This window comes from Panthera pardus, unplaced genomic scaffold (assembly GCF_024362965.1).
Source record: "Panthera pardus isolate Hobbes unplaced genomic scaffold, ASM2436296v1 HiC_scaffold_24, whole genome shotgun sequence".
NCBI classification, from domain to species: domain Eukaryota; kingdom Metazoa; phylum Chordata; class Mammalia; order Carnivora; family Felidae; genus Panthera; species Panthera pardus.
Genome location: NW_026526810.1, coordinates 54,740,374 through 54,766,978, shown reverse-complemented (window position 1 = coordinate 54,766,978; position 26,605 = coordinate 54,740,374). Strand labels below are relative to the sequence as shown.

Here is a 26,605-nt window from a genome sequence, read left to right as displayed (position 1 = left end):
GCAATAGGGCTCTTATCAAGATCATTCCATTTTCTGTGAAAAGAATAGAATGTCAGTGTACAACAGGTCAAAATGCAACAGATTGAAAGTAAAAAGACAAATTGGAAGACTACTAATATTGTTCAGATGGAAGTTGATAGGGCTTGGGCTGGACTGGCAGCAGTGGAAACAAAGATAAGTGAACAGTTTTGAGAATTATTTGGGAGGGTAACTCATTAGCACCCGGTGATGGACTAGATGGCAGAAGTGAGAAGATGAGGTATCAACAACAACTCCAGGGGCACCTGACTGGCTCAGTCAGTGGAGAATGCGACTCTTGACCCCAGGGTCATGAGTTTGAGCCCCACGTTGGGCAAAGAATGACTCCAGGTTCCTAGTTCAAGTGGATGGATGGTAGTGCCATTTACCATGAGAGAGAAGTGCAAGGAAGGAGAAGGTTTGGAGACAGAAGGTCCAGAATTCAATTTTAGATGTAGTAAGATTTAGACCCCCGTGAAGCATCCAAATGGAGAACTCAAACCAGCAGATGGATATACAGATATACACAGAAAAGTGGTCTGAAGGAAAGTTAAAATTGGTGTTGGTATGAGCTGAGCTGTATGGTGCTGGACAAGGGCCAAAGTGACACAGTGGAAGGAACATGACCTGGTCCAGGCATCAGGGAATCTAGGTTCCAGTTCCAATTCTGTCACTAACCACCCTCTCTGAGCTTCAGTTTCACCATCATTAATACAAGAAGATTGGCCTAGATCATGGCTTCTTTAGTCTTTTTTGGGGTAAGAATTAACTCCTCTCCTCAAAAATGAATACACAATATTATACATGATTTCAGGGTTTACTCCATTCATGTCACCTTTCTATGGACACCAAAGGAACAACTCCTAGACTATATGACCAGACAACCAAAGTTTAGAAGGCCTTTTTTTCTACATGCTTTATATATATATAAATAAATAAATATATATATATATATATATATATATATAAAGGTCCTCCAGGCACTGTTAGAAAATATGACAGGCACTGAACCAAGGAAAGAGGGAACATCAGGGCCTAGGTCTCCCTGGCTCTCTACCAAAAAGTATCCATCACCATGAAACTAGACAGTGTCTCCAAAGTTTCAAGTCTACTTTTCACAGTTTATCTAATTTTACTCTTTCTTCTTGGCCTATGCTCCAGACAAAGTGGACTCCCCTTTCTTGGAGTATCCCTCCTTCCTCTCCACATAGCCAAACTCTGCCTGTTCTTCAAGGCTTCAAACGACTTATTTATTTTCCCCACCCCTTCTCCCAAACTAGAAACCACCTCAGCATACTATGAAAATCCACAGTACTTTGTCTGTATCCCTCTTAAGGAATTTACCATGTTCTTCCTTATATTATAGTTGTGCCTCCCCCTATTAAAAGATAGGAACAGCACCTTTTATCCTGTATAAAGAGCCTTCTCACATATCCCTTATCTCATCTGAGTGAAAAATGGATCCTATCCATACTGACCCAATCAGACATTGGTCTCTTGCTAGACAATAGCCTCACCTGACCCCTTTAATGGCATCTCATCCATCCACGTCCAGCTCTGAGCAATACACACATCAGCAGCTACCCAAATGCCTTCCTCAGAAGTTCCCAACTTCAGGGTTCCAACATATTGGCTGGGTTTGGTGTGAAATGTCCAAAGTAATTTCTCACTATTAATGAAGTACCAATTAAATAATTTACAAATGTAGAGCACTCAGAATAGAGTCCAGCCCACAGTAAGCACTATATAGGTGTTGGGCATTATTAACACTGAAATTTTAGGATTTATGAGATGGGTGTAGCAGATGCTTTTGGTGCTCTGTACACACCCACGGCCCACTCCTGATTTCAGTGGCAGCTGCGGGAGACAGTGATGTGCAGGCTGATAGCATCTCTCTTCCAGAACCCTGTGGGTCTCCTTGCTTTTCTGCCCCAGAGCCTCCTCTTCTCACAAGCTCACTCAAGCCATGAGCTAGACAGCCAGGAACTACAGGGACATTCGCGGGCATTAACTTTCATCTGATGAATTATCTGCTTCCCCTTCCTACATTGTTACAACCTCTACCATTATCCAGGGGAAGATAACAAAACTCCTAATTATAGCTTGATCGGTTAGTATCTCACTCCCTGGCACCTTTATCAACCCTTTCCCGTGGAACTTAATTTAAGGCCATCTGCCTTTACTCTTCTGATCTTCCGTCTCTGAGCCCATTAGCACGTTTTCAGAGGGCAACAATGGGCTGGGGTGGAAAAAAGAAATGACAAAGTCATAGGTCACACTGCCAAGAAAGATGAAAAGGGAGTGGAGAAACCTTGAGACTCGGCCTTTTTTCCCGCCCTAGGCTCTAAGCGGAGTTAAATCGGCCTTCATAGGTGACTATGTAGTAGTACCTCAAGCCACCGACACGGCAGAAGCGGAGTCAGGGGCTGACACTGCGCAGGCGCAGGGAGGGGGCTAGGGTTTCCTCTCATTCGGTTCACTCAACCACTTCTCTTCTACACAAGGGCCATAGGGAGAGTACAGTACCCTGCGCAAGGAGCCTTCTTTCTGTGCACCCCAATTCCTCGTGAGGCCCTCAGACCCGCCAGGAAACGTCTGGGAAACCACCTTCTAAGGCCGTCGGGCCGCCCCTCACTCCGCGCCCAGGGCCCGGCCGAACCTGGAAAGCGGGTGCCAGCTGCTGGCGAGGCGCCAAGACAGGAAGGGCCGCCAGACCTGGTCGGATTCGGCCCTTCTCACCACCGTTCTCACCTCTTTGTCCGCTGCTTTCTCCTCGATACCTAGTAGGGCGTACAGGTCCATCTGTAAGAGCTCCTTGGTCACCGCCATGGTTCCAATCTTGACTGGATTCGTACTACAACTCCCAAGAGTCTAAGCGTGCGTAGGGATTCTCAGGGACTGTCGTCGCCAGCGAGCTGAATGGCGCTTAGCCCCCTGGGAAATGTCGTGTTCTGGATCAGGCTTGACTGTCTGTGAGGGAAGCGAGCAAGTGAATGAACTACGCCTCCCAGCAGCCCCCGCGCCTTCCGCCACCGCTCCCCGGTTGATGTAGGCGATCGCGATTCTCCCGCCGGAGGCCTCAGCTAGCCAGCGCGGGAGGGTGTAGGCGTGGGGGCGGGGGCGGGCCTTAGTGAAGGTCCGAGGGTGTCCGGGACCCGGCAAGCGTGATCTCAGCTCTGTGGACCTTGCGGCGCTGCGCCGGCCACCAGAATGGAGAGTAGGTGCTACGGCTGCGCTGTCAAGTTTACCCTCTTCAAAAAGGAGGCGAGTCTTCTCCCCGCGGGCTAGAAGGTCAGGGAGGACGCGGAGTAGAGGAAAAGCCCTGGACTTGAAGTCCGTAGACTTGGTTTTACGGCCCCTTTCCAGCTGTGTTGGTTTTGTTGAAATCACTGAACTTCAGTTTCCATTTCTGTGAAATGGGGCTAACTCTCCCTCGCTTTCGGGGTTAGCATGAGGGTCCAGAGAGGTGCTGGAGGTGAAAGTGCCCTGTAACTATACAGCACGCTCCTGTCTTTTCTAGAAAGGTAGGCTTTTCTGTCCACTAAGTGAATGATACAGCTGGTTCCTTCCCTCCACTTTGCTCCTCCGCAGCCCAGTCTTGGTTAATGCCCTGTGACCACTCTCCATCACACCATGTCCTTTGCTCTGAAACCTTCACCATCATGCAGCCTGCCCTTCCCAGGTTTCTTGAGTTAGATTACCTCCCTTCCTCCTGCTCCCAAGGCACCATGGCAAAGTCTTTTGTCCTCTGCACAAGGCCCCACATTCTTCTGGTAAACTGTAGGCTTCCTCTGATCAGTTGTGACCAGGAGATAGGAACCAGATTGGATAAATGAATAGCTATGGAGGCAGATCCGTGTAGCACTTAGAAACCTGGGTTTTGGAACCCGGGTGCTCAGGGTTCAAATTTGACCTCTGCAGTCTTATTCATGGAATCACCTTGGTTTGGGCAAGTCATGTAACCTCTCTGACCCCATCTAAGATAGGAATAATAATTGTGGTCATCAGGATTAAGTAGAGTAGTGTGTATAAATTGTGAGGATTAAATCACATGACGAATGTTAAGTGCTGAGCTTAGTGCCTGGCACACAGTAAGTGCTTAATAAATGGAGGCTATTGTTATCCCTGAAGCCAAACCACCCTCCATTTCTACTAGAGCACAGAAGACAGGGGCTCTGCACTCTCTCTGGTTCTCCTTTGTTGAAGAGCCCATGACCTGCAGCATGAGGTTTTGCCTATTTGTTTTCTACACCCCAGTGCCATTGAATTGAAGTCAGGATAGAAAGCATGGTAATTTTACGTAAAGCTCTACTTGATTTGAATAAAAGACTGGAGACTGAGGAATCGCTTTACCCTCCACCCCTCTCTCTCCCCAGGCCCTAGGGGCCCCATTTCTCATCCTCCTCCCTGCAGCTGGTCAAAACTTCAGTGTCTTCTCTGTGTGTGTGCTTGGAGAGTCCCAGGGAGGAGACTGCAGGGGCGGGTGAGAGATGGATCCCCCTACTTCATGTTTCTTGTAGTACGGCTGTAAGAATTGTGGCCGGGCCTTCTGTTCCGGCTGCCTTAGCTTCAGTGCAGTGGTGCCCCGGACTGGGAATACCCAACAGAAGGTCTGCAAGGAGTGCCACGAAGTCCTGACCAGGTGAGAAGCTGACATGGGCAAGGGTTTAGCCAAGCATGGTACCAGGTAGCTGGCCAGCCCACACAGCTTTGTGCTCTGTGGCTAGAGGTCAGGTCAGGAAGTGTTTGGGGGAGAGGTACTGACTGGCAGATAAGGGGACTTCTGATACCAGATTTCTTCTCTATAGAGGACCGTCTCCTGTCAATGCCTCCAAGTGGTCACCACCTCAGAACTATAAGAAGTAAGTGCTAAAGGGACAGAGACAAATAGGGGTGGGGAAAAGACAAAGGAGTCTTTGAGTAGGACTCTCTTCCCAGCCTCTAGATCAAATGAGCACAGGGTCAGGAGAATATCATCTCTCAGCCTCCTGACTGCCCTCTTGGGCTCACAAAGCAGCTCATCAGCCTCTCCCCAGAAACGGTTCTTGGTAGATCTTGCCCTCTAAGCCAGACCCTCTGTTTGGTCAGCTGGATTGGCCTACAGAGGGATATGAATGAGAACCACAGACTATTGTCTATTGGAGGCCTCCCTGGATGCCTGGAAATGATTTGAATGGGAAATGGTGAGTAGGTGCCTTCACCCCTCCCTTCTACATTCTTCAAGAACCTTATCTCATACCTTGCCAGGCGTGTGGCAGCCTTGGAAGCCAAGCAGAAGCCCAGCACTCCCCAGAGCCGGGGACTGACCCAACAAGACCAAGTCATTGCTGAGCGCCTAGCACGGCTCCGCCAGCAGAACAAGCCCAGTGAGTGGGGGCACACAGGGTGATCTAAAACATACCATCCAGACTTCCTGGGACTAGGATGCCTCTGGATCTTACAAGGCTTTCCCATACCAATTTCAGAGTCAGTGGCCTCACAAGCAGAGATAGAAGCCAGGCTAGCTGCACTGAGGAAGGAAACGCAGGGTTCCATCCCTTCCGCCCAAGAGATGGAGGCACGGCTTGCTGCACTGCAGGGCAGAGTTCCGCCGTCTCAGACCTCCCAGGTGGTGAGTGCTCAGGGGTCAGGGGTCCTAGGACAAGGACCTAGATACATGTATGCCTATGTACTTTGCAGGAGTTGGCAAAACCTCCCACCCTCACCTCTTGATTCTCAGGCCTGCTGCCAGGCCAAGGATCCAAGGACAAGCAGCAGGATGGGGTGGGGCAGGAAAGAGTGGCCAGATCTACTCAATTATGTGAGCCCTGGATTAGTCAGTCCCCTTTCCAAGAGCTTTGGAAACTCTTCAGCATCCACCCGTAATCTAGACTGCGTTGAGCCTTACGGTGTTGCTTCCCCTCTACCCTACTCCTCACTGAAGTTCCTTCCTGTGAACAGGCACATCAGCCACCAGACACAAGGACCCAGGCCCAGCAGGCGCAGGATCTGCTGACACAGCTGGCAGCAGAGGTGGCTATTGATGAGAGCTGGGAACGAGGAGACCCAGGTAACTTCTCCACCTGGATCCCCCAGGGATCTGCACCCCCCCTGCCCCCGGCTCTTTCCCCAAGTAGGAAGGTCTCTGCTGCCCACCCTCTGGGATGCAAATATGAATCAGAGAACAATCAACTTTATAAGCTTTAGATGGGTTTACCCCAAAAGGAGCCAGTGTATTACTAGTGGATAAGTGTGTAGGCTTTAGAATCAGACAGCGATTTCTAATTTTTTTTTTTTTTAATTTGGGAGAGAGAGAGAGCACGTGAGTTGGGAAGAGCAGCTGAGGGGGAGGGAGAGAGAGTGAGAAAGAGAGAGAGAGAGAGAGAGAGAGAGAGAGAATCTTAAGCAGGCTCCACACTCAGCCTGGAGCCCAACACAGGGCTCAATCCCATTACCCTGGGATTATGATCTGAATAGAAATCAAGAGTTGGATGTTCAATGGACTGAGCCACCCAGGTGCTCCCAGACAGCAATTTCTTATTCTACCACTTAAACTAGCTATGTGCCCCTGGGAAAGTTACTTAACCTAAGTCTCACTTTCCTCATCTGTAAAATGGAGGTATGATAGAACCCACCTCACGGGGAAGTTATGAGAAGTAAATGAGATTAATAAACGCTTAAGACCCTGCCGGGTTCATAGTAAGTGTTCAGTGAATGTTCATTGCAATGATGATGATGATGATAAGGATGAGGAAGTGGCTGTTTAGATTTAATTAAAATGAAATTTAAAATTCAGTTCCTCAGTGGTACCAGTCACATTTCAAGTGCTATTAAACTATAGTCTTACACAAATACAGACCATGATATGGAGCGCTTCCATTATCATAAAAAATTCTATTGGACAGTGCTGTTCAAGTGCTTCAGAGCAATGGTTCTCAATTGGGGATGATTTTTCCATCCGGGGCCCATATGGCAATGTCTGGAGACTCTCAGACTCAGATTCTCACAACTTAGAAGGTACCACTGGCATCTAGTGAGCAGAGGCTAGGGATGCTGCTAAACATCATACAGTGCACAGGGCAGCCCCTACCACAAAGAATTATCCTGTCCAAAATATCAAAATACCAAAATATCAAAAGAACCAAGACTGAGAAGCCCTGCTTCAGAGACATAATCTCATTGAATACCCTCCGTAATCTTATACATACTATTATTATCCATATTTTATAAATGAGGAAACTGAGGCCTGGTGAGCTTAAGGAAATTGACCAAGGTCATACGTATTAAGTGACAGAGCTGGGACTTGAACCCAAAGCTGTCTCATTTTGAACCTCTTGGTCTGAAATGTTTATCTAAAGGGGACCATGTCAGAGCCACAGCCACTCTGGTAGAATTCTTCCTGCCTAGTGCCTTACAAGATCTCAGCTTCTCTCGTGTCCTCTCTGTGCTGCTCCCTGGAAGTATTAATTCCAGCCTGTAAAGCAGAGAGACTGGTTGAGGCTTAGCTTCCCTATACCCTCACCTTTTGGGGCAGTGATGCTCATACCATGGGACACCTACCCTAAGGGCAACATGTAAAAATATCAGGAGTGGGGATAGATGTAGTTGAAAAAAGCATGTCTAAGATTACTAGTATTTTACATTTGGAAAAATGTAGGAAAGACTCATTTTATTTGTAATATAAACCACAGGAGCTAATGCTGAACAAAAAGCTGATAATTTGTGTTTTTTAAAGAAAGTTGAGAAATAGGCACAGAGATCTTGGAATGTCTCTGCCTCCCTAACTGCATCACTCCTTCCAGCTGCCCCTATCCAGAATGACCTCAACCAAGGTGGCCCAGGGGGCCAGAGCACTAATTCCAAGGAACAGGCCACCTGGTCCCTGGAAGAGGAGAAGAGCAGGCTGCTGGCTGAGGCGGCAGTCGAGCTGCGGGAGGAGAACACGAGGCAGGAGAGGATCCTGGCCCTCGCCAAGCGCCTAGCCATGCTGCGGGGACAGGACCCCGATAAAGGTAGAGGCTGGGAAACAGCAGCTCACTTCTGTCCATTGGGAAGGCCCTCCACTCCCAACCCCAGGCCAAGCTCTACAAAATGGCTGTATTCCCTGGCACACTGAGTCAGGTGCTGGGATTGCTATGTCCAGAGGTCTATTGAGCTCTGCCCAGAGCCATGAGGAAGGTACTGGGCCAAAGGAATAGATAGGGAATAAGTAGCAGCCATCAGGGGCCCAGGGACCCTCAGTCCCTTCAGGGACTGCAAATCCTTCTGTTCCTGTCCCCCAGGGTTGGGGAGGGAGGGGCAGGATCTGATGTGATTGTTGACAACAGAGGCTGCCTAGCTCTGGAAGAAGTGCCCGTGGAAAGCAAACCAGCTCCTGCGGGCAAAATTACAGCTACTCAAGAGAACTCTCTCAACCTCACTCCTCCTCCTCTGCTCCTGTCATTCCCTTTCAAGTGACCCTCCAGGACTATCACCTCCCAGACAGTGATGATGATGAGGATGAGGAGACAGCCATCCAGAGAGTCCTGCAGCAGGTGGGCCCTGCCTTACCCACCTGACCACCACCTGTCCTGTCTCTGCCTCACTGCCCCACCACCCACTTGGCCCAGTTCACCCTGCCTCTACTCTCTCACTGAATGGCCACTCTGCAGCTCCTGTTCTACCTGGCATTCCACTGTCCCTATGACCCAGACCTGCCTACTGGTCCCTTGAGATGGGGTATCAGCAGCCATAGGCAATAGATCATGGGAGATGGGTTGAGAAGCTAAGGCCACAGAACACAGAAATACTCGTGGGGCAGGGGGGCAGAGTCTAGGCCTGGAACAGGAAGCTGAACGTCTTCGCCCTGTCCACAGCTCACTGAAGAAGCTGCCTTGGATGAGGCAAGTGGCTTGAACATCCCCGTGGAGCCAGCTCTCAGAGCCCAGGCCCAGTCCTATAGGGCAGAGTCCCAGGTGAGAAAAACCCCAGGCCACTGCCACGCCTTCCTCCCTTCCCTGGCCAACTGCTCCTGCGGCAGTGTTCCTACACACCTCCCTTCCCCCACTCCTCTCTGCTCCTAGAAGGCACAGGCCAAGGCCCCCAGGCAGGAGGCAGAGGAAGAGGAGCTCCCCTGGTGCTGCATCTGCAATGAGGATGCCACCCTGCGCTGCGCCGGCTGCGATGGAGACCTCTACTGTGCCCGCTGCTTCCGGTGAGTGCAGATAGAATGTTCTGTGTGGCTGGGAGAAATTGCGGGTCCTCTCTGATCCCTGACTTGTCTCTCTTTGCTCCACAGGGAAGGCCACGATGCCTTTGAACTTAAAGAGCACCAGACGTCTGCCTACTGCCCCCGGCACATAGGCTGAGAACACTGAGGAAACCAGGGAGGCAATCCCATGGGCAGTCGTGCAGGCTGGTGCACAAGTCAGGCTAGATTGCTCATGGACATGCCCCTTCCTGAGCCTCAGTGTCCCTGGAAGGAGGAAAGATTCTCCATTCAGGATGATAACTGGGGGAGCCAGAGGAAAGGCAGAAGTCAGAGCCCTCCAACAGCCAAGCGTGGACTGGGAGTAAGACACGGTGGGGAAAAGACAAGACTGAACCTAAGGGTGATGAGCCTTGGAACTTGCTCAAGGGCCCACGGCCCTCCCCTGGCACTTAATGGATCTAATAAAGAATGCTGATTCCTTGAGTCCAGCATGTCTTACCTCTAGAACCCTGTGGGCTCTGAGCCTGGGCCCCTGGAGAGGTGGCAAGAGCAGGACCTCCACTAGAAGTCCAGTCCTGTGGAGTGAGGAAAAAAGTCGGGCTATCCTACAGGCTTCTCCAAGGAGGAACAGTCCCATCCACCCTGGAACCTCATATGCAGTAGGCATGGATATTCATTCAACTGAACTATGTGTCCTGCTCTGGGCAACCCATTGTAGCCTGCAGGCCCCACCATCTTAGATTCCTCAGCCTCCCTAGCACTCAGACAGTGCTTGCACAAACAGTGGATGCATGCCCTGCTTCCTGTCTTACTCCCAAAGGATGCCACCTCTCCAGGCTCCTGTCCCAACCTGCCTGCCATTCAGACCTAGTGTCTGTTTCCAGCCACACCTTCCTGAGCTGACTCCTGGAGTCTCCACCTGTACCCTTTACACACCTCTACTTAGCTCCTGCCTTTTCTCTTTCTGCTGCTGGCCGGAGCCAGCTCATGTTAGTTCTCAGCCTGATGCCTCCTGAATCCTTTAGGGAGAGAGGAGGGTTAGCTATCCCTGATTTCCGCAGACCCAACTAGGTTTTCCCTATTACCTCCTCTATGGGATTCAGAACTAGTCGTTGCCACTTGGGCTCCTGTTGGTGATGCAGGATGCTGTGTGTCCTAGTCTGGTGCCCTCTGCTTGGCCTCTGGGCCTTGCTATATCATGAGCTCTAAAGTAGAACTGTGACCTTCACCTTTGAATTCTCAAGGCCTATCTAGATGGATGGATGGATGGATGGATGGATAGATGGATGGGTGAATGAAGTATGGATCTGGTGACTCAGGATGCTAGCCTTCTGGTATATCACTTCACCCTCCCCTCCCCTATCCCTCAGGACAGATATGCTCCACACTCCATTCAGCTGGGGCTCCCAAAGGTTTTATCCACTTGGCTGCCAAGGAAAGTACCGGGCAACGGCCATGAATGGCTTCCAGAAAGCCTAGCTAACAGGAACCAGCTGTGACTACACATACACAAGAGGTATCCAAATGTCCCTTCTCATCTTCCACATTCCTTGTCTTTGTCCCAGGGGACCATTTCCCTCTCAGCCCAGGATTCTGAGGTTCAGGGCAGGCCTGGCAGTGCTAAGGCTGCTGAAGGTAGTCTCCCAAGGCTTATTTCTGAGGCCGACTGAGTCTCCGGAGTTTCTTGAGTTGACTGAGCAGCTCAGAGATAAAAGACTGAAAGAGAAACAGGGATGAGATCAAGGAAAGGGGTCACGCCCACCCACAATGCCCTTCTTAATCTCCCCTGACCCCATGTCTCCAGAGCTGGGGAAGGTGAGAAGGACCTAGCGCTAAGCCTTCCTCTCAAATACTCCTCTTCATTAGCTGCCTCCCCTCTAGGTCCCGCTTACCCCCAGAGCAGCAGAGCATCCCTTACCTCTGTGGGGCGGGGGCAGTTTTGGAGAAGAGCCTGGTGGAAAAGAGCAAAGAGTGAGTCCCTGAGCCACAGAACTTTCCCACAAGCCTCCACTCAGCTTCCCAGGAATCCTCTCCTCTGAACTGGTTCTCCCCATGCCACTCAAGGAGGCAAAACCTGAGTTCCTGGGCTCCTCCCTCTCTAAGCTCAGCTTCCATTCCCCAACCCCAGGCCCACATTCTACCTCCAAGTGAGTCTTCTGTTCCTCTGTGGATAGTTCCATGAGAGCTTCCAGGTCAATCTCAGGCTCAGGAGGAGTTGGTTGACCCTGTTTGGGAATCACATGGGGCTCAGAGGGGCCTGGCTAGCTGGTGCTGGAGTGAAAGTTACTGTCAGGCTCACCCATCTCCTACCCTACTTCCATGTTCAGTCTGTCTCCTCACCACACTCCTCAGACGACATGTTCATTCTGCCATTCACCACTTACTGAATACCTACTATCTTCTATCTGAAACAGGGCTAGGGTTCTTTAAAAAGAGTGCCTGTTCGGGACACCTGGGTAGCTCAGTCGGTTGAGCATCCAACTTCGGCTCAGGTCATGATCTCACGGGTCATGAGTTTGAGCCCCACATCGGGCTCTGTGCCGATAGCTCAGAGCCTAGAGCCTGCTTCAGATTCTGTCTCCCCCCATCTCTCCCTGCCCCTACAGTGCTCACGTGCTATCTCTCTCAAATATAAATAAACATTTTTAAAAATTTTAAAAAAATAAAAAGAGTGCCTGTTTAATTTCAAAGGTGTATGCATGTTGTTGGTAAGGATCTAAAATGGTACAGCTGCTTTGGAAAACAGTTTTGCAGTTCTTTTTTATTTGTTTGTTTGTTTTAAGAGAAAGAGGCAGGGGCAGAGGGAGAGGAGCTAGAAAATCTTTTTTTTTTTTAATTAAAAAAAATTATTTTTTTAATTTTTGAGAGAGAGACAGAGCATGAGCTGGGAAGGGTCAGAGAGAGAGGGAGACACAGAATCCGAAGCAAGCTCCAGCCTCCAAGCTGTCAGCACAGAGCCCGACATGGGGCTCGAACCCATGGACCGCAAAATCATAACCTGAGCTGAAGTCGGATGCTCAACCAACTGAGCCACCCAGGCACCCCAAGGAGCTAGAAAATCAAAAAGGGTTCACACCCACAACTGTGGGATCATGACCTGAGTTGAAATCAAGAGTCGGATATTTAACCAACTGAGCCACCCAGGCTCCCCAGCAGTTCTTTAAAATGTTAAATATAGAGTTGTCACCTGACCCAGCAATCCTACTCCTAGGTCTACTCCCAAGAGAAATGAAAACATGTCGACACAAAAGTTTGCATGAATGTTCATAGCAATATTATTCATAATAGCCAAAAGTTAAAATAATACACATCTCCATCAACTGATGAATGGATAAATAAAATATAATGTAGCTATACAATATTGCTCAACAATAAAAGGAACACAGCATTGATTCAGACTACAACATGGATGAACCTTGAAAACATTATGCTAGTGAAAGAAACCAGTTACAAAAGGCCACATATTATGATTCAACTTGTATGAAATGTCCAGAATAGATAAATCCATAGAGACACAAAGTAGATTAGTGGTTGCCTAGGGCTGGGAGTGGTGGTGGTAAGGAATGAGGTGTGACTGCTAATTGGCACAGGGTTTCTTTCTGGGGTGATAAAATGTCCTAAAATTAAGTTGTGGTTGTATAACCCCAAAGATACTTAAAACTACTGGAAGTATACACTGCAAGTGAGTGATTGTATGGTATGTGAATCATATCTTAATAAAGCTGTCTTTAAAAGTTATCACAGTCAGGGGCACCTAGGTGGCTCAGTCGATTGAGTGTGTGACACTTGATTTTAGCTCAGGTCATGGTCTCATGGTTCATGGGTTCGAGCCCTACTTGGCATTCTCTCTCCCTCTCTCTCTCTGCCCCTCCCCTGCTGACGCATGCATGTGTGCTCTCTCTCTCAAAATAAATAAACTTAAAAAAACAAAAGTTATTATAGTCAGTGAAATAATTTAAACAATACAGAGTTTATAAAATTGAAAATGAAAGAAGCTCAAGGGAATGAGAAGACAAGCTACAGACTGGGAGAAAATATTTGCAAAGGATGTATCTGATAAAGGACTATTGTCCAAAATAGACAAAGAACTCTTGAAACTCAAAAGTAAGAAAGGAACAACCCAACTGAAAAATCAGAAAAGATATGAACAGATACCTCACCAAAGAATATATGCAAATGGCAAATAGAATATGAGATATTCAACATAATATGTGAGTAGGAAATTGCAAATTAAGACAACAGTGAGATACACTACATACCTATCAAATTGGCAAAAAATCCAAAATGCTGACAACACAATGCTGATGAGGATATGGAACAAGGGGAACCTTCATTCATTGCTGGTAAGAATGCTAAATAGTACAGCCACTTGGGAAGACATTTTGGCAGTTTCTTACAAAACTAAACACAGTTTTACCATATGATACAGTGATCAAGCTCCTTAGTATTTACCCAAGTGAGCTGGAAACATATCCATATAAAAACCTGCATAAAGATGTTTATAGCAACTTTATTCATAACTGCCAAAATTTGAAAGCAACCAATACATCCTTCAATAGGTAAATGGATAAATCAACGGCACACCCAGCCGATGGAATTATTATTCAGCACTAAAAGAAATGAGCTTCAAGCCATGAAAAGACTAAATGAACTGAAAACACATGGAATAAGTGAAAGAAGCCAATCCGAATTTGGCCAAACATATTGTATGATTTCAACTATACAACATTCTGGGAAATGCAAAACTATGGAGACAGTAAAAAGATCAGTTGGAATAATGGGGAAAGTGGGATATATAGGTGGAACACAGAAGACTTTTAGGACAGAGAAAATACTCTGTATGATACTATAATAGTGGCTACATATCATTACACATTCGTCCAAACCCTTAGAATGTACAATACCAAGAATGAACCCTAATACAAGCTATGGACTTTGGGTCATTATAATGTGTCAATGTAGGCTCATCAACCATAACATTGTACTGCTCTAGTTGGGGAATGATAATGGGGGAGGCTATGCATGCGTGGGGACAGGGGGAACATGAGAACTCTCTGTTCAGTCTTCCTGTGAACCAAAAACTGCTCTAAAAATTAAGTCTAGGGGCACCTGGGTGGTTCAGTCAATTAAATGTCTTGACTTCAGCTCAGGCCATGATCCCGCAGTTCATGAGTTCTAGCCCTGCATTGGGCTCTGTGCTGACAGCTCAGAGCCTGCAGCCTGCTTCAGATTCTATGTTTCCCTGTCTCCCCCTTCATACTCTGTCTCTCTCTCTCTCAAAAAATAAATAAACATATTTATTTTATAAGTCTATTTTAATAAGTCTATTAAAAAAAAAGAGATGTGGGGCGCCTGGGTGGCTCAGTTGGTTAGGTGTCTGAGTTCAGCTAAGGTCATGATCTTACGGCTTGTGAGTTAGAGCACCGTGTCAGGCTCTGTGGTGACAGCTCAGACAGAGCCTGGATCCTACTCTGGATTCAGTTTCTCCATCTCTCTCTGCCCCTTCCCTCCTCATGGTCTGTCTCTGTCCCTCAAAAATAAATAAATATTAAAGAGAGAGAGAGAGAGAGATGAACTCAATGGCCAAGGTTTAATAAACTTGTGATTTTTTACTGCTTTATCAAGGACTTTTTTTTTTAATATGAAATTTATTGTCAAATTGGTTTCCATACAACACCCAGTGTTCATCCCAACAGGACTTTCTTAAGTGAAAGTGGCATGGTGATAAAGAACATGACTCCTAGCACAGGTTGGTGCCACTTTTTTTTAAAGTCTGTTTGTTTGTTTGTTTGTTTGTTTGTTTATTCCTCTACACCCAACATGGGGCTCGAATTCATGACCCCAAGATCAAGAGTTGCATGCTCCACCAACTGAGCCATCCAGGTGCTCGTGGTGCCACTTTCTTGATTCACACTGAGAGTCACCATTGTTTTTGCATTATCAGTACAAAGGTCAACATAATGAAAAAGGCAAATGACATCTCAATATTACTATGAACATAACCAGGAACCCTCTGAAAGGGTCTTGGAAACCCCCAGGGTTACCAGAATACACTTCAACTGCTGCCTCATTAATTTTTTTACTGGGTTCAGTTTTTTCTTACTGATTTAAGAAGCCTTTTTTTTTTTTAAACTAGATTAGCCCTCACGTTCATTCTACATGTGATGGAAATTTGTGTGTGAGGAAGGGGTTGGGGAAATATATGTGTTTACATATAGCTAAATGTTTATATATAGCTAAATGTAACTAATCGTCTTTTCCAGTTTGGGGGTTTAATTTTTTTTTAATTTTATTTTAGAGAGAATGCAAGCAGGGAAGAGGGGCAGAGGGAGAGAGAGAATCTCAAGCAGGCTCCACACTTAGCACGGAGTCCAAGGTGGAATTCGATCCCATGACCTTGGGATCATGACCTTACCTGAAGGCAAGAGTGGGACACTTAACCAACTGAGCCACCCAGGCACCCCTTCAGTTTGGGTTTTGCCATTTCTTCTCCTTCTCCTTCTTCTAATGCTTAGCAAGTTCTTCTCATATGGATTTGAATAAATATTTGATATTCACCTTTACATTTTCTAGAGGTTTGATAATTTCACCTTTTCCTTTTGATTATTTAATCCTTTTTGACGTTGTTTATTGATTTTCGAGAAAGAGAGAGACAGAGACAGAGAGAGACAGAAAGAGATCAAGCGGGGAAGAGGCAGAGAGAGGAGAAGAGAGACAGAATTCCAAGCAGGCTCCATGCTGTTAGTGCAGAGCCTGATCACAAGCTGTGAGATCATGATGTAAGCCAAAAATGAGAGTTGAACACTCAACCGATTGAGCCACCCAGGCGCCCCTGATTATTTAATACTTCAAGATCTATTTACTCAACAAATACATGTTCAGTGACTACTGTTATTAACCTGGCACTATGAACTTGGGAGCTTCAATGAACAAAACAAAAATCTTGTCCTCAAAGAGCCCACATATTAGAGGCAGTCAAGAAGACAAATAGATACATATATAAAAGTACTTAAGCTGTATAATTTGTTTAACATTATTTGGGGGACTTTTTAGATGATGGAAATGTTCCATATCTCGATTGGGGTAGTAGTGGTTACATATGAAAAAGTGCATCCCAATGTACACTTCGAATTTTATTCTCTGTCAGTTATACCTCAATAAAGTTGATATATATATTTTTTTTAGGTTAAGAAAAAGGAAAAAGAAGCCTCACCTGCCCTCTCCTTCCTCCAACTGCCAACAGGTAACCACTGTTAACAGTTTTAGTCCTCCCATGCCTTTTTATTTATTTATTTATTTAAAAAAATTTTTTTCAACGTTTTATTTTCTTATTTTTGAGACAGGGAGAGACAGAGCATGAACAGGGGAGGGTCAGAGAGAGGGAGACACAGAATCCGAAACAGGCTCCAGGCTCTGAGCTGTCAGCACAGAGCCTGACGCGGGGCTCAAACTCATGGACCGTGAGATCATGACCTGAGCCGAAGTCGGCCGCTTAACCGACTGAGCCACCCAGGTGCCCCTATTATTTATTTTTTTTATGTTTATTTATTTATTTCGAGAGACAGAGAGAGAGAGAGACCATGAATGGGGAAGGGGCAGAGAGAGAGAGAGAGAGAGAGAGAGAGAGAGAGAGAGAGAGAGAATCCAAAGTAGGCCTGGTGCTCAGTGCAGAGCCCAATGTGGGGCTCCATCTCACAAACCATGAGATCATGACCTGAGCCGAAATCAAGAGTCGGATGCTCAACTGACTGAGCCACCCAGGTACCACTCCATGCCTTTTAAAAAATAAATAATGCTAGGGTTCTAAGTTAGCTCTTTCACCCTAAGCTCTAGGCTTTCCTTTTTGCTTGCTTGGTTTCTAGCTCATCTGGTTCATCCTTCATTCATTTAATGCATATTTGTTGAGGGCATGCTATGCACCAAGTATTGTGATAAGTGCTGGGGCCATAACAGCAAGACAGACAGATATAACCCTGCCCTTGAAAAGCTTATAGTCTCCTGAAGGATATAGACAAGTGAAATGGCAGTTATAATACAGAGTGATAAGCACTCTGATGAGATACTTTGAGAACACAATGGAAAGGGAACATAACCAAGCCTGGGATTTAAGAAGGCTTCCTGGAGGAAGTGACCTCTAATCTGAGAACTGAAGGCTGAGTGGGAGTTAACCAGATATTTATTCTTAGTAACAGGGACTGAATTTATTCTCCCAAAATAAGTAACCAGAAAACTAGGGGTGCCTGGGTGGCTCAGTTGTTAAGCGTCTGGCTCTTGGTTTCCGCTCAGGTTGTGATCTCATAGTCGTGGGTTCAAGTCCCACAATGGGCTCTGTGCTGACAGCACTGAGCCTACTTGGGATTCTGTCTTCCTCTCTCTGCCCCTCCCCGACTCGTGTTGTCTCTCTGTGTCAAGAATAAACATTTTTTTTTAATTTTTTTTTTAACATTTATTTATTTTTTTTTTTTTTAATTTTTTTTCCCAACGTTTTTTATTTATTTTTGGGACAGAGAGAGACAGAGCATGAACGGGGGAGGGGCAGAGAGAGAGGGAGACACAGAATCGGAAACAGGCTCCAGGCTCCGAGCCATCAGCCCAGAGCCTGACGCGGGGCTCGAACTCACGGACCGCGAGATCGTGACCTGGCTGAAGTCGGACGCTTAACCGACTGCGCCACCCAGGCGCCCCAACATTTATTTATTTTTGAGACAGAGAGAGACAGAGCATGAACAGGGCAGGGGCAGAGAGAGAGGGAGACACAGAATCCGAAACAGGCTCCAGGCTCTGAGCTGTCAGCACAGAGCCCGATGCGGGGCTCGAACTCACGGATCATGAGATCATGACCTGAGCCGAAGTCGGACGCTTAACCGACCGAGCCACCCAGGTGCCCCAAGAATAAACATTTTTTAAAAGTAACTAGAAAACTAGAATATATATGAACTATGTTCTCAATCATTGGACAAAGGTTGCTCAGGACTACCTAAGAGAGAAGGGAAACAGATGAGACAAACTCTGTAATTGCCCTGTATTTCTTCCTAGAGGCAATTTCCAGACCACAGAGCAGAGAGGGAGGTCCCAAGGAGAGCACAGTGGTCTTGCGAAATTGATAGGACAGAGATCAGAGTTCAGGGTTGAGGTGGCTGGAAGTTGCTAGACAAAGTTCTGGAGAGGAGGGTGTTATGAAAAGAGACCTCCAGAAATCTGCATAAAGGTTCTCTTGAGTCTTTGCTGAACACAAGATGCACATTCATAGGATAAAGCCTCACAAGCCCAGGTACTATGAGGCACCAAAGGCACAGAGATGAACAGTTCCCAGACCTCACACAGGACTGGGAGACTAATCAAGTTCCATCCAGTCAGAGTGGACAGTCATCACTGATCATTTAGGAATTCAGTAGACACCTCAGAAGGGCCATACCTGACTGGGGGTTAAATTATTCTCTAGATTAAAGGATACTCTAGACTCAATGTAGCTTAAAAATAAGCTTCAGAAGGATCAAACTGAGCCACAAGTAACTAAACTGCCTATTAAAACAAGGCCCAATGCTTTAAAGGAAGAAAAAAAAAATCCAGTTAGTCAGTAACATGAAACTCATAAAATGTCCAGTATCCAGTCAAAAAAATCACTAGTCATACCAGAAGCAGGAAATATGACCTATAACCAGGAGAAATATCAGTTAATAGAAGTAGACACACACACATGACAGAATTAGCAGATGAAGAAACCATGAACATACTAATGAGAAAAATGAAATCTATGAGAAAAAAAACAAACGTGGAGCAACCAGAGATGAAAAATACAGTATTTTAAATGAAAAACTTACTGGATGAATGGAGGAAATGGCATATGTGACGTTGCCAAAGTAAAGATCAGTTGAACTTGAAGATACAGAGACAGAAACTAGCCAAAATGAAACACAGAAAGAAAAAAACCTGGGGGGGGGGTAGGAAGAAGACAAAAGAGTCTTGGTGATCTTGGTATGATGATATCAAGTGGTCTAACACATGTGCATTTGGAATTCCAGAAGGTGGAGAGTGGGGCAGAATAGTAAAGCTGCACTCCAACTATTAGAATTCTACCTCTAAAAAAAGTATTAGTCTGACTCCCAAAAACCTTTTCATATCACTTATGATATTAACTACACGTATTTTGGATATAAGGTATGTATATATTACTGAGAGTCAGATTACCATTGCAGTCCGGAGCTGAGAATATGGGCTGATATCATAATCCAAATATTCTTTCCTTAAAGTATTTTTTGAATTCTCAGAAATGAGTGGATATATCAAACAACCCCTGCTGAGATGAACAAGTGTGGTAAAACTGTGAGTCGATATTGCATGAAGTGGTTTCCTGCCAGATGCTGCCTGATCTCCTTTCTCACTTTCACTCCACGTTCCATCCCCGTACTCCTGATCTCTCTGCCATGGGAACCAGCAATGAAGTAAGTCTCAGGGATGAGCTAACAAGTGTTTGTTTCACATATTTGTTAGCAATACTTTTTTAAAGTTGGAAATCTAATAGATTGTTTCTTAAAATGTCACCAAATCAGAAGGGCTGCCTGCATCAAAATGCCAGCTGCCACCAGGAAAAGATAGTGTCATAGAAGCTATAGGGAAGGAATGTTTCTCTTTGGAGGGGGCGTGGGGAAGAACGTTTCAAAACTCTAGAGTGGTCAACAGTATCCCCTGCTGATGTGTACATTAGATTTGGCGGCCCCAAGGCAGTGATTGGTGACCTTGGCAAGAGCTCCCAATAGAATGGTGGGAACAGAAGCCAGGTTTCAGTGGTTTGAATAGTGAAAGGAAGGGGAAAGGTAAGTAAAGGATGTGAGTGTGGGGGCACATGGGTGGCTCAGTCAGTTAGGCATCTGACTCTTGATCTCGGCTCAGGTCATGATCTCACAGTTTCTGAGTCCAAGCCCCAAGTCTGGCTCTGTGCTGACAGCACGAAGCCCACTTGGGATTCTCTCTCTCTCCCTCTCTGCCCCTTCTCTGGCTTGTGTGCTCACTTTCTCTCCCTCTCTCTCAAAATAAATAAATAAACATTTTAAAGAAAGGATGTGAGTGTGGACAAACTTTTAAGAAGTCTTGTCGTAAAAGAGACATGGAATCATGGGTGGGATCGGGGGCGGGGCATATTGTTGGGCAAGTCTCCTTAAATTTTTTTAATGTTTATTTATTTTTCAGAGAAAGCGGGGGGGGGGGGGGGGGGTGGGGGGAGGAGCAGAGAAAGAGGACGACACAGAATTTGAAGCAGGCTCTAGGCCCCTAGATGTCAGCACAGAGCCCAACATGGGGCTTGAACCCACAAACTGCAAGATCATGACCTCAGCCAAAGTCCGTAACCAACTGAGCCACCCAGGTGCCCCAAGAGTCTCCTTAAAATAGAACAAACTCATGAGTGTTTACATCCTTCCTTAGAAGCCAAATCCACACTCCACCTCTGGACAATAGGAGCTCTAGGGCCCCAAGTCTGTTTTGTTGAACCCAGACTTGGTTCCTCTGACGACAACAGAGCTGGTGCATACCCAGTGAGATGAGACGGGGCCCTCCAACAAGGTAAGGTTGTAACCCATTAAACCAAACTAAACAAGTAGTGATGCATCCCTGGAATAATTCCCAGCAGTTCTATCCAAGGTGGGCATGTCGAGGAGAGCCTGGTGGGTGGAGACAGACTCTATATGGGTAGAAGTGGGGCTAGGTAAGCCTGAACACTGTTGCCTCCATCTCTGCCTAAGATGACCAGCCACCTGGGGCTTCCCCAGGCACTTGGATGCTTCCTGCTGAAAAGTGCTGGGATTGTGAGAGGAACTGCCACCTGGCACCTTTGGACAATTTGTCATGGCAACTGCAGGCCAGGTATTTTATTTCGGTCATTGCCTGGGAGTGGTCCTCCCACGTATCCTGCTTTCAAATGTGATGAGCTCATTATTGTACAGCTTTCCCCCCTGCACCGATCTTGCAAAAGCAGGTTCTTTGTCTAGTGTCTTTCTCCAGTACCTGGAAAAATTTGCTCTGAGGTGTCTGAAATATGAGACTTTTTGTGCAAGTGTACAACAATCTGAAAGTGAAACTGTTCCAGAGCGGGAGGGTGCCAGCAGGATAGAAGGGCAGTAGAGCTGTTCTCCAAGGGCAGAGCAGACGCAGGCCAAGAACGTGTGCCTCTCCTGCTCACAGTTCCAGGGCATCTCCCTACACTGAACAAGTGAGCCCAGAATGCCGCAGGGGACATGGTGGACACCTGGGCCAAACTGATACATGACCCAGTGAGCTTCACAAGACAGCCTGGGCCACATGCATCATTCTCCTCCACCCCCAATCACAGGGCCACTGACACAGCCCTTACCCGGAAGAATAACAAGTCCCTTGCTGCCCCAGAAACAAAAGATAGGAGCTGAGTCAAGAAGCAGAGGAAGAAAGGACCATGGTATGTGGACAAGACTCCTGGTCTCTGGCTTGGTGCAGTGGTTCTCAGCCAGCCACATGCTAGAATTAACTGTGGGGCTTATTAAAAGACCAGTGCCTGGACCCCACCCTAGTAGATTTAAAGTCAGTTGAGGCACAGTCAAGTCATCTGGTTTTTTCTGAAGTACTTCAGGGCTGGAGAACCACTAAGCTGCCCGAGTAAGCGCCCAGGCTCTGCAGGCAGAGCTCCAGCTGCAGCTCCTGGTCTCCTGGTTTCCTAGTTGTATGACCTTGGACTTGTTACTCAACATCTTTAGGCTTCCATTTCCTTCAACGTAAAAACATAGCTACCGAAGGGCGTTGTGCGGAGGGCCGAATGGGGTAACGCATGCCAAGTGCTGGGTGCAGTGCCTAACACAGAGTTAAGTGTACAGAATGCTACCCTTGTTGCTGAAGCAGCAGTTGTGACTACTCTAGGATCCCGATTTTTAGTTATCTCAGGAGGAAGGTGCCACTTCTCATGACAAGGGGCAGAAAGCCATCCTTTTCACAGGGTGGAGTTGAGGGGAGTCCATCAGAGCCAGGGCCAAGGACTTATTCTAGTCCATTGCTGTTTGTTCTGAGAGGATGGAAATGTTCTATATGTGTGCTGACAGTGTGGTAACAATGAGCCACGTGGGGCTACTGGGCACTTGAAACGTGGCTAGTGTGACTGAGAAAATGAACCTTTAATTTTATTTAATTTTTATTAATTGAAAGGCAAATAGCTACACATAGCTATAGTCCTGGACAATGTAGCCCTTGACACGTATGTGTGTTCAGGATGAGAGTAAGTCAAGACATGAAGTAAATAAAAATCGCTCTTGTATCTCATTTGAGCTTCACAAAAGTCCTACAAAGGAGCTATGACAGGCGTTGATAGGCTCATCTTGTGGATTAGGAAACTAAGTCTCAGGGATGTGAAAAGACCTGGCCCAGATTTTGAAGAGAGTTAGAGGTAGAGCCCAGACCAGAGGCAGGCAGGTTTCTGGACTGCAAATCCACATTCACTTGTTGCGAGCAGCTTTCTCTCACATTGGCCCTCCGGCTCCTCCTGAGGTCTCCCAGCAGGCTCTCTCCCAGGACCCTGGTGGCCTCCCACCCTGCTGGTAGCACTCACCTGGAAGAGCTCCTGAATCTGCGCGTCCACCCACAGCTCCATCTCCAGCCAGCGCTGGAGCTGCCCCCGGTCATACTTCACCGTCAGCCGGCTGGGTCTCCGGGACCTGGGTACTTTGGAGATGTCGGGGTGGGACTTTGACTCTGAGTCCGTGGATGACGTCCTCCTCCTCCCAGAAGTCCACTGGACCTTCTTACTTGGGTTCTCCCCATCAGCGTTGGGAGATGTGCAGGAAGTAGGGCTTGAAGACAGCATGGAAGGATTGGCGTGAGCAACAACCTGGGGAAAACGGCCAGTCAGAGCAAGGGTGTCAGGGAAGTGAGGAGACGGGGAACAGAGGGAGAGGCCAGCAAGGAAGAAAGGAAGGAAGAGGAGGGAGGGCCAAGTCTCCGGGAGGGGCGGAGGGTCAAAGATCAACAGGACTTTCTCTGGTGCTGGGAATGCCAATCTTCTGGCTCTTAGCTGCCAGTGAGTGGCACTCCCGAGCTGTGCCCCAGCCCTCCTCTTGTGCAGCTGCCGTAGCCCAAAGTGATATAAATTTCAGATAAGCAAAGGTCAAGAGGGTGCCAATCCTCGGGAGGAAGAAGGGATCCTTGGGTCCTGAGGGGTGCAGGGCTCTGATTCAGTGCTCTATGGCCAGTTCTGGAACAGGACCCGAATCACACTCACCAGAGAGCACTCAGCATCTCATCTTCCTGGAACTAGATCCACCTGGGCCCTGAGGAGCTGGAGTCAGATGGATCCTGCAGGAGCAGGGTCCCAGGCAGGTAGGAGGTCCAGCTCAGAGTGTGGCACTGGTAGGGGCAGAGTCTCACCGCAGATAGTTATGAGGGATGGTTATTTCTGGCCCTCTTAGGGTCAGTACCCTCTTGTGTCTGGGTGTGTCTGAATGCGAGCTGCATTATGAAATATGTGAGGGAAGAGGTGCTCCTCTATCAGCGTGGCCCTGTGCTTGCAAAGGTAAATTTATCAAGCTTCTCTCCCATGCCCGTTCCCGAGAAGCAACTGCTTAGGAAGCCATATTTTCATCACATGACCCTCCCCTGACTCAAGTCCTTCCTGACACAGAGGAAACCCAAAGACCTACCTCCTACCCAGGTGTCAAGACTAACAGTTTTAAACACACAGTACCTGCATTCTAAAGGAAGGGTATGTTTGTTTGTTTAGTCTTTTGCAACAAAATATTCTAAACTTTTTAGAAAAGTTACAGAAGAACACTGTAATTTTTTTAAAAGATGAACAGCTCAGAAGGACAAACAAATGAAAAATGAAAGTTTCTCTCCTCTCCCCAGCTCTACTCCCCAGAAGCAACCCCATCAACAGCTTCTGTTTTTAATTCTCCTGTAATCACCATTATCCCTTTGTGTAATGTCATATATTTGTCCATTTTAGATAGCATCTCTTGTCTCCTCAATATGAATGATGGGAGATTCATCATCCCCTTTTTACTTTCCACATTCCAATTTTTGTTATATGTATATTTTTCTTTCTTTTTAATTTTGAGATTTTTTTCATTTGAAGGTAAATCTTAATGCTATTAAATTTACAAATATGCTAATTTAAATGTCCAAGTATTTATCTAAAACACACATTGCAAACATACAAATATCTATTCTCTCCACATGTCAGAGTCCATTCATTTCATGGTTTGGAAATGCGGAGAATAGATTCCCCTTAAACTGCAAGTCAGCAGGTGTTTCTTCACAGTTAACGTTAGCAAAATTCATTCAAAATAGTAATTAACAATGACCTTCTTCTTTACTTATTAACTTGCAACTAAACACCTTCAAAACTGTATTTTGTTAAAATTTCTGTACTAAAACGTAGAAAAACTGAACTACACAAACATTGAAAAGTTAAAAATTCCTTAATTTTTATTCCTGGGATTACTGCCCAATTTACAGGGCAATATACCTCAGGTAACAAAAAGAAAAAGAAAAAGCTACAACAGATAGAAGACCTCAGGAATGTACATGTAATTGACACTACATTGCATTCATCAATAGCTGCACTTTTTGCCAACTGTGGCTATGACAGTCCTGAACAAGAAGGGGTTCCTGTTTAAGCTGCAGGAACTTTTCTGACTATGCAGCATCGTTCCTTCTGTGGCAAATTTTTACAGTTCCCCTAATGCACTTGGGACGACTCTCAAAGTAACCTGTCAGCTTTCCTGACAACACCTTGCTCGCTCTCCTGCTAAGAACTGTAGCCCTTTTCTTCTGAAAATTTTTAGAACCTTCTGCTACCATATCCACCACTTCCACCACCAGATCCATAACCACCACCATAGGGACTGCCCGAGCTTCTTCCATCAAAACTGCCCCCTTTCATGGGTCCTCAGCTTGGTTGCTGTTGTCCACTATAATTTCCAAAATCATTATAGTTCCCACGACCACCATAGTTACCACCTCCAAAATTTCCTCCTTCATCGTAACCATCATATCCTCCACCATCACCACCATACCCACCGCCTTGGTTTCCATATCCTGGCCCACCACCACCATAGCCTCCTCTGCTACTTTAACCAGGACCACCACCACAGTTGCCACCATCACCTCCAAATCCATTATATCCACCATCACCTCCTCCATATCTACCTCTGCTGCCACCACCTCCACCGTAGCCTCCTCTTCCACCAAAGTTTCCTCCACGACCCATAAAGTTGCCAGATCCACCTCCACGACCTCTTTGTGATCCAGCAGACTGCATTTCTTGTTTGGAAAGGGCCTTTTCCACTTCACAATTACGCCCATTAATAGTAATGGTATTTCTGAACAATTTTATCAACTGTATCATGATCATCAAAAGTTACAAAAGCAAATCCTTTCTTTTTTCCACTCTGCCTGTCCTCCATAATTTCTATGGTTTCCATCTTGCCATACTTTTCAAAGCAGTCTCTCCAATTGTATTCTTCTGTATCTTCTTTAATACCACCAACGAAATTTTTCTTCATAGTTAGATGGGCACCAGGCTTTGCAGAATCCTCTCCAGAAACAGCTCTCTTTGGTTCCACTACACGTCCATCACCCTTGTGTGGTCGAGCACACATGACTGCATCCACCTCTTCCACTTAAGAGTAAGTCACAAAACCAAAACCCCTGGAACGTTTTGTTTGGGGGTCTCTCATCACCACACAATCTGTAAGTGTGTCCCATTTTTCAAAACGTTCTCATAAACTATCATTTGTAGTTTCAAAGCTCAAACCACCAATAAACAGTTTTCTCAACTCCTCTTGTTCCTTTAGATCATGGCCCTCCTCCTGGCAGTGGCAGCGACAGCTGGAGTCGGGCTGAGGGCAACCGGGTGGCAGTTTTACCTCCATCCTGAGACCAGACTCGTCTCTTCCAACTCGAGTTCAACACAGGATCTTGTTTATATATTTCTTGTTAGGTCTCACAGTAGTTGCCTTTACAATGTTGAGTTTCTGTTTCCAGTGTATCGATTTCAACCACCATACACTGCGTAAAGAGAGCTATAGATAAAGGCCAATAGATGAGTCTTTAATGATGAAAAACTTTGGGGCTCTAAGATGACAGAGTGGGGGAGGTATTTGAGGGCTGGAGCCCAGGAAAATAGCCTGAAAAAGCCCAGACTTTAGAGGAAGACTGCCAGATGTGAGTTCAAACTTAGTTTTTTGCCCTGCATTGGTTTTATAACCCTCACATTTCACAACCTCTTTGAGTCTATTTTCTCATCTGCAACATGGGGCTTTGGGGGAGGAATAAATGAGTTGATAGATGTAAACATGATGTCCAAAACAAGAGTCCCTTCTTAGTAAACATCCATTCCCTTCCTTTGCCTTGTCACTCTCCCTGCCTTCCTGGTGAGGCTCCAGGCTTCACGTCTGCCAAAGG

The 26,605-nt window shown here is 46.6% G+C and overlaps 3 protein-coding genes and 1 pseudogene across 5 annotated transcripts in view; 1 reads left to right on the top strand and 3 right to left on the bottom strand.

The window, feature by feature from the left end:
- DNAJC17 (DnaJ heat shock protein family (Hsp40) member C17) overlaps positions 1–2,937 on the bottom strand; it is a 42,409-nt gene extending 39,472 nt beyond the window's left edge. Inside the window, exon 1 of one of the 2 annotated variants that reach the window (XM_053889190.1) lies at positions 2,770–2,937. In XM_053889190.1, coding sequence (XP_053745165.1) covers positions 2,770–2,847 — 78 coding nt within the window. In that variant the 5' untranslated portion in view covers positions 2,848–2,937. The remainder of the gene's footprint in view (positions 1–2,769) is intronic. The other variant, XM_019442534.2, reaches the window with a different exon arrangement.
- A 184-nt stretch (positions 2,938–3,121) lies between these two features.
- Positions 3,122–9,670, top strand: ZFYVE19 (zinc finger FYVE-type containing 19). Its single transcript, XM_019442527.2, has 11 exons — positions 3,122–3,282; positions 4,539–4,660; positions 4,827–4,880; positions 5,266–5,384; positions 5,484–5,629; positions 5,959–6,067; positions 7,800–8,009; positions 8,452–8,531; positions 8,853–8,951; positions 9,060–9,190; positions 9,275–9,670. Exons 1-11 carry the CDS (start codon positions 3,229–3,231, stop codon positions 9,342–9,344), a joined length of 1,194 nt encoding a protein of 397 aa, XP_019298072.1. The 5' UTR covers positions 3,122–3,228; the 3' UTR covers positions 9,345–9,670.
- A 909-nt stretch (positions 9,671–10,579) lies between these two features.
- The window catches only part of PPP1R14D (protein phosphatase 1 regulatory inhibitor subunit 14D), a 27,505-nt gene continuing 11,479 nt past the window's right edge, over positions 10,580–26,605 (bottom strand). The window contains exons 3-6 of one of the 2 annotated variants that reach the window (XM_053889192.1): positions 22,752–23,030; positions 11,329–11,412; positions 11,106–11,138; positions 10,580–10,903 (exon numbers count right to left, since the gene is read on the bottom strand). In XM_053889192.1, coding sequence (XP_053745167.1) covers positions 10,838–10,903; positions 11,106–11,138; positions 11,329–11,412; positions 22,752–23,006 — 438 coding nt within the window. In that variant the 5' untranslated portion in view covers positions 23,007–23,030 and the 3' untranslated portion in view covers positions 10,580–10,837. Of the gene's footprint in view, positions 10,904–11,105; positions 11,139–11,328; positions 11,413–22,751; positions 23,148–26,605 lie in introns of those variants that run through there. The other variant, XM_053889191.1, reaches the window with a different exon arrangement.
- On the bottom strand, positions 24,919–26,204 carry LOC109263143 (heterogeneous nuclear ribonucleoprotein A3-like; annotated as a pseudogene).

Coding starts and splice junctions, on each gene's coding strand:
- ZFYVE19 (XM_019442527.2), top strand. CDS start 3,229: ATGGAGAGTAGGTGCTACGGCTGCGCTGTCAAGTTTACCCTCTTCAAA. Junction 8,952..9,059: donor CCTATAGGGCAGAGTCCCAG/GTGAGAAAAACC, acceptor CTCTGCTCCTAG/AAGGCACAGGCCAAGGCCCC. Junction 9,191..9,274: donor TACTGTGCCCGCTGCTTCCG/GTGAGTGCAGAT, acceptor TTTGCTCCACAG/GGAAGGCCACGATGCCTTTG.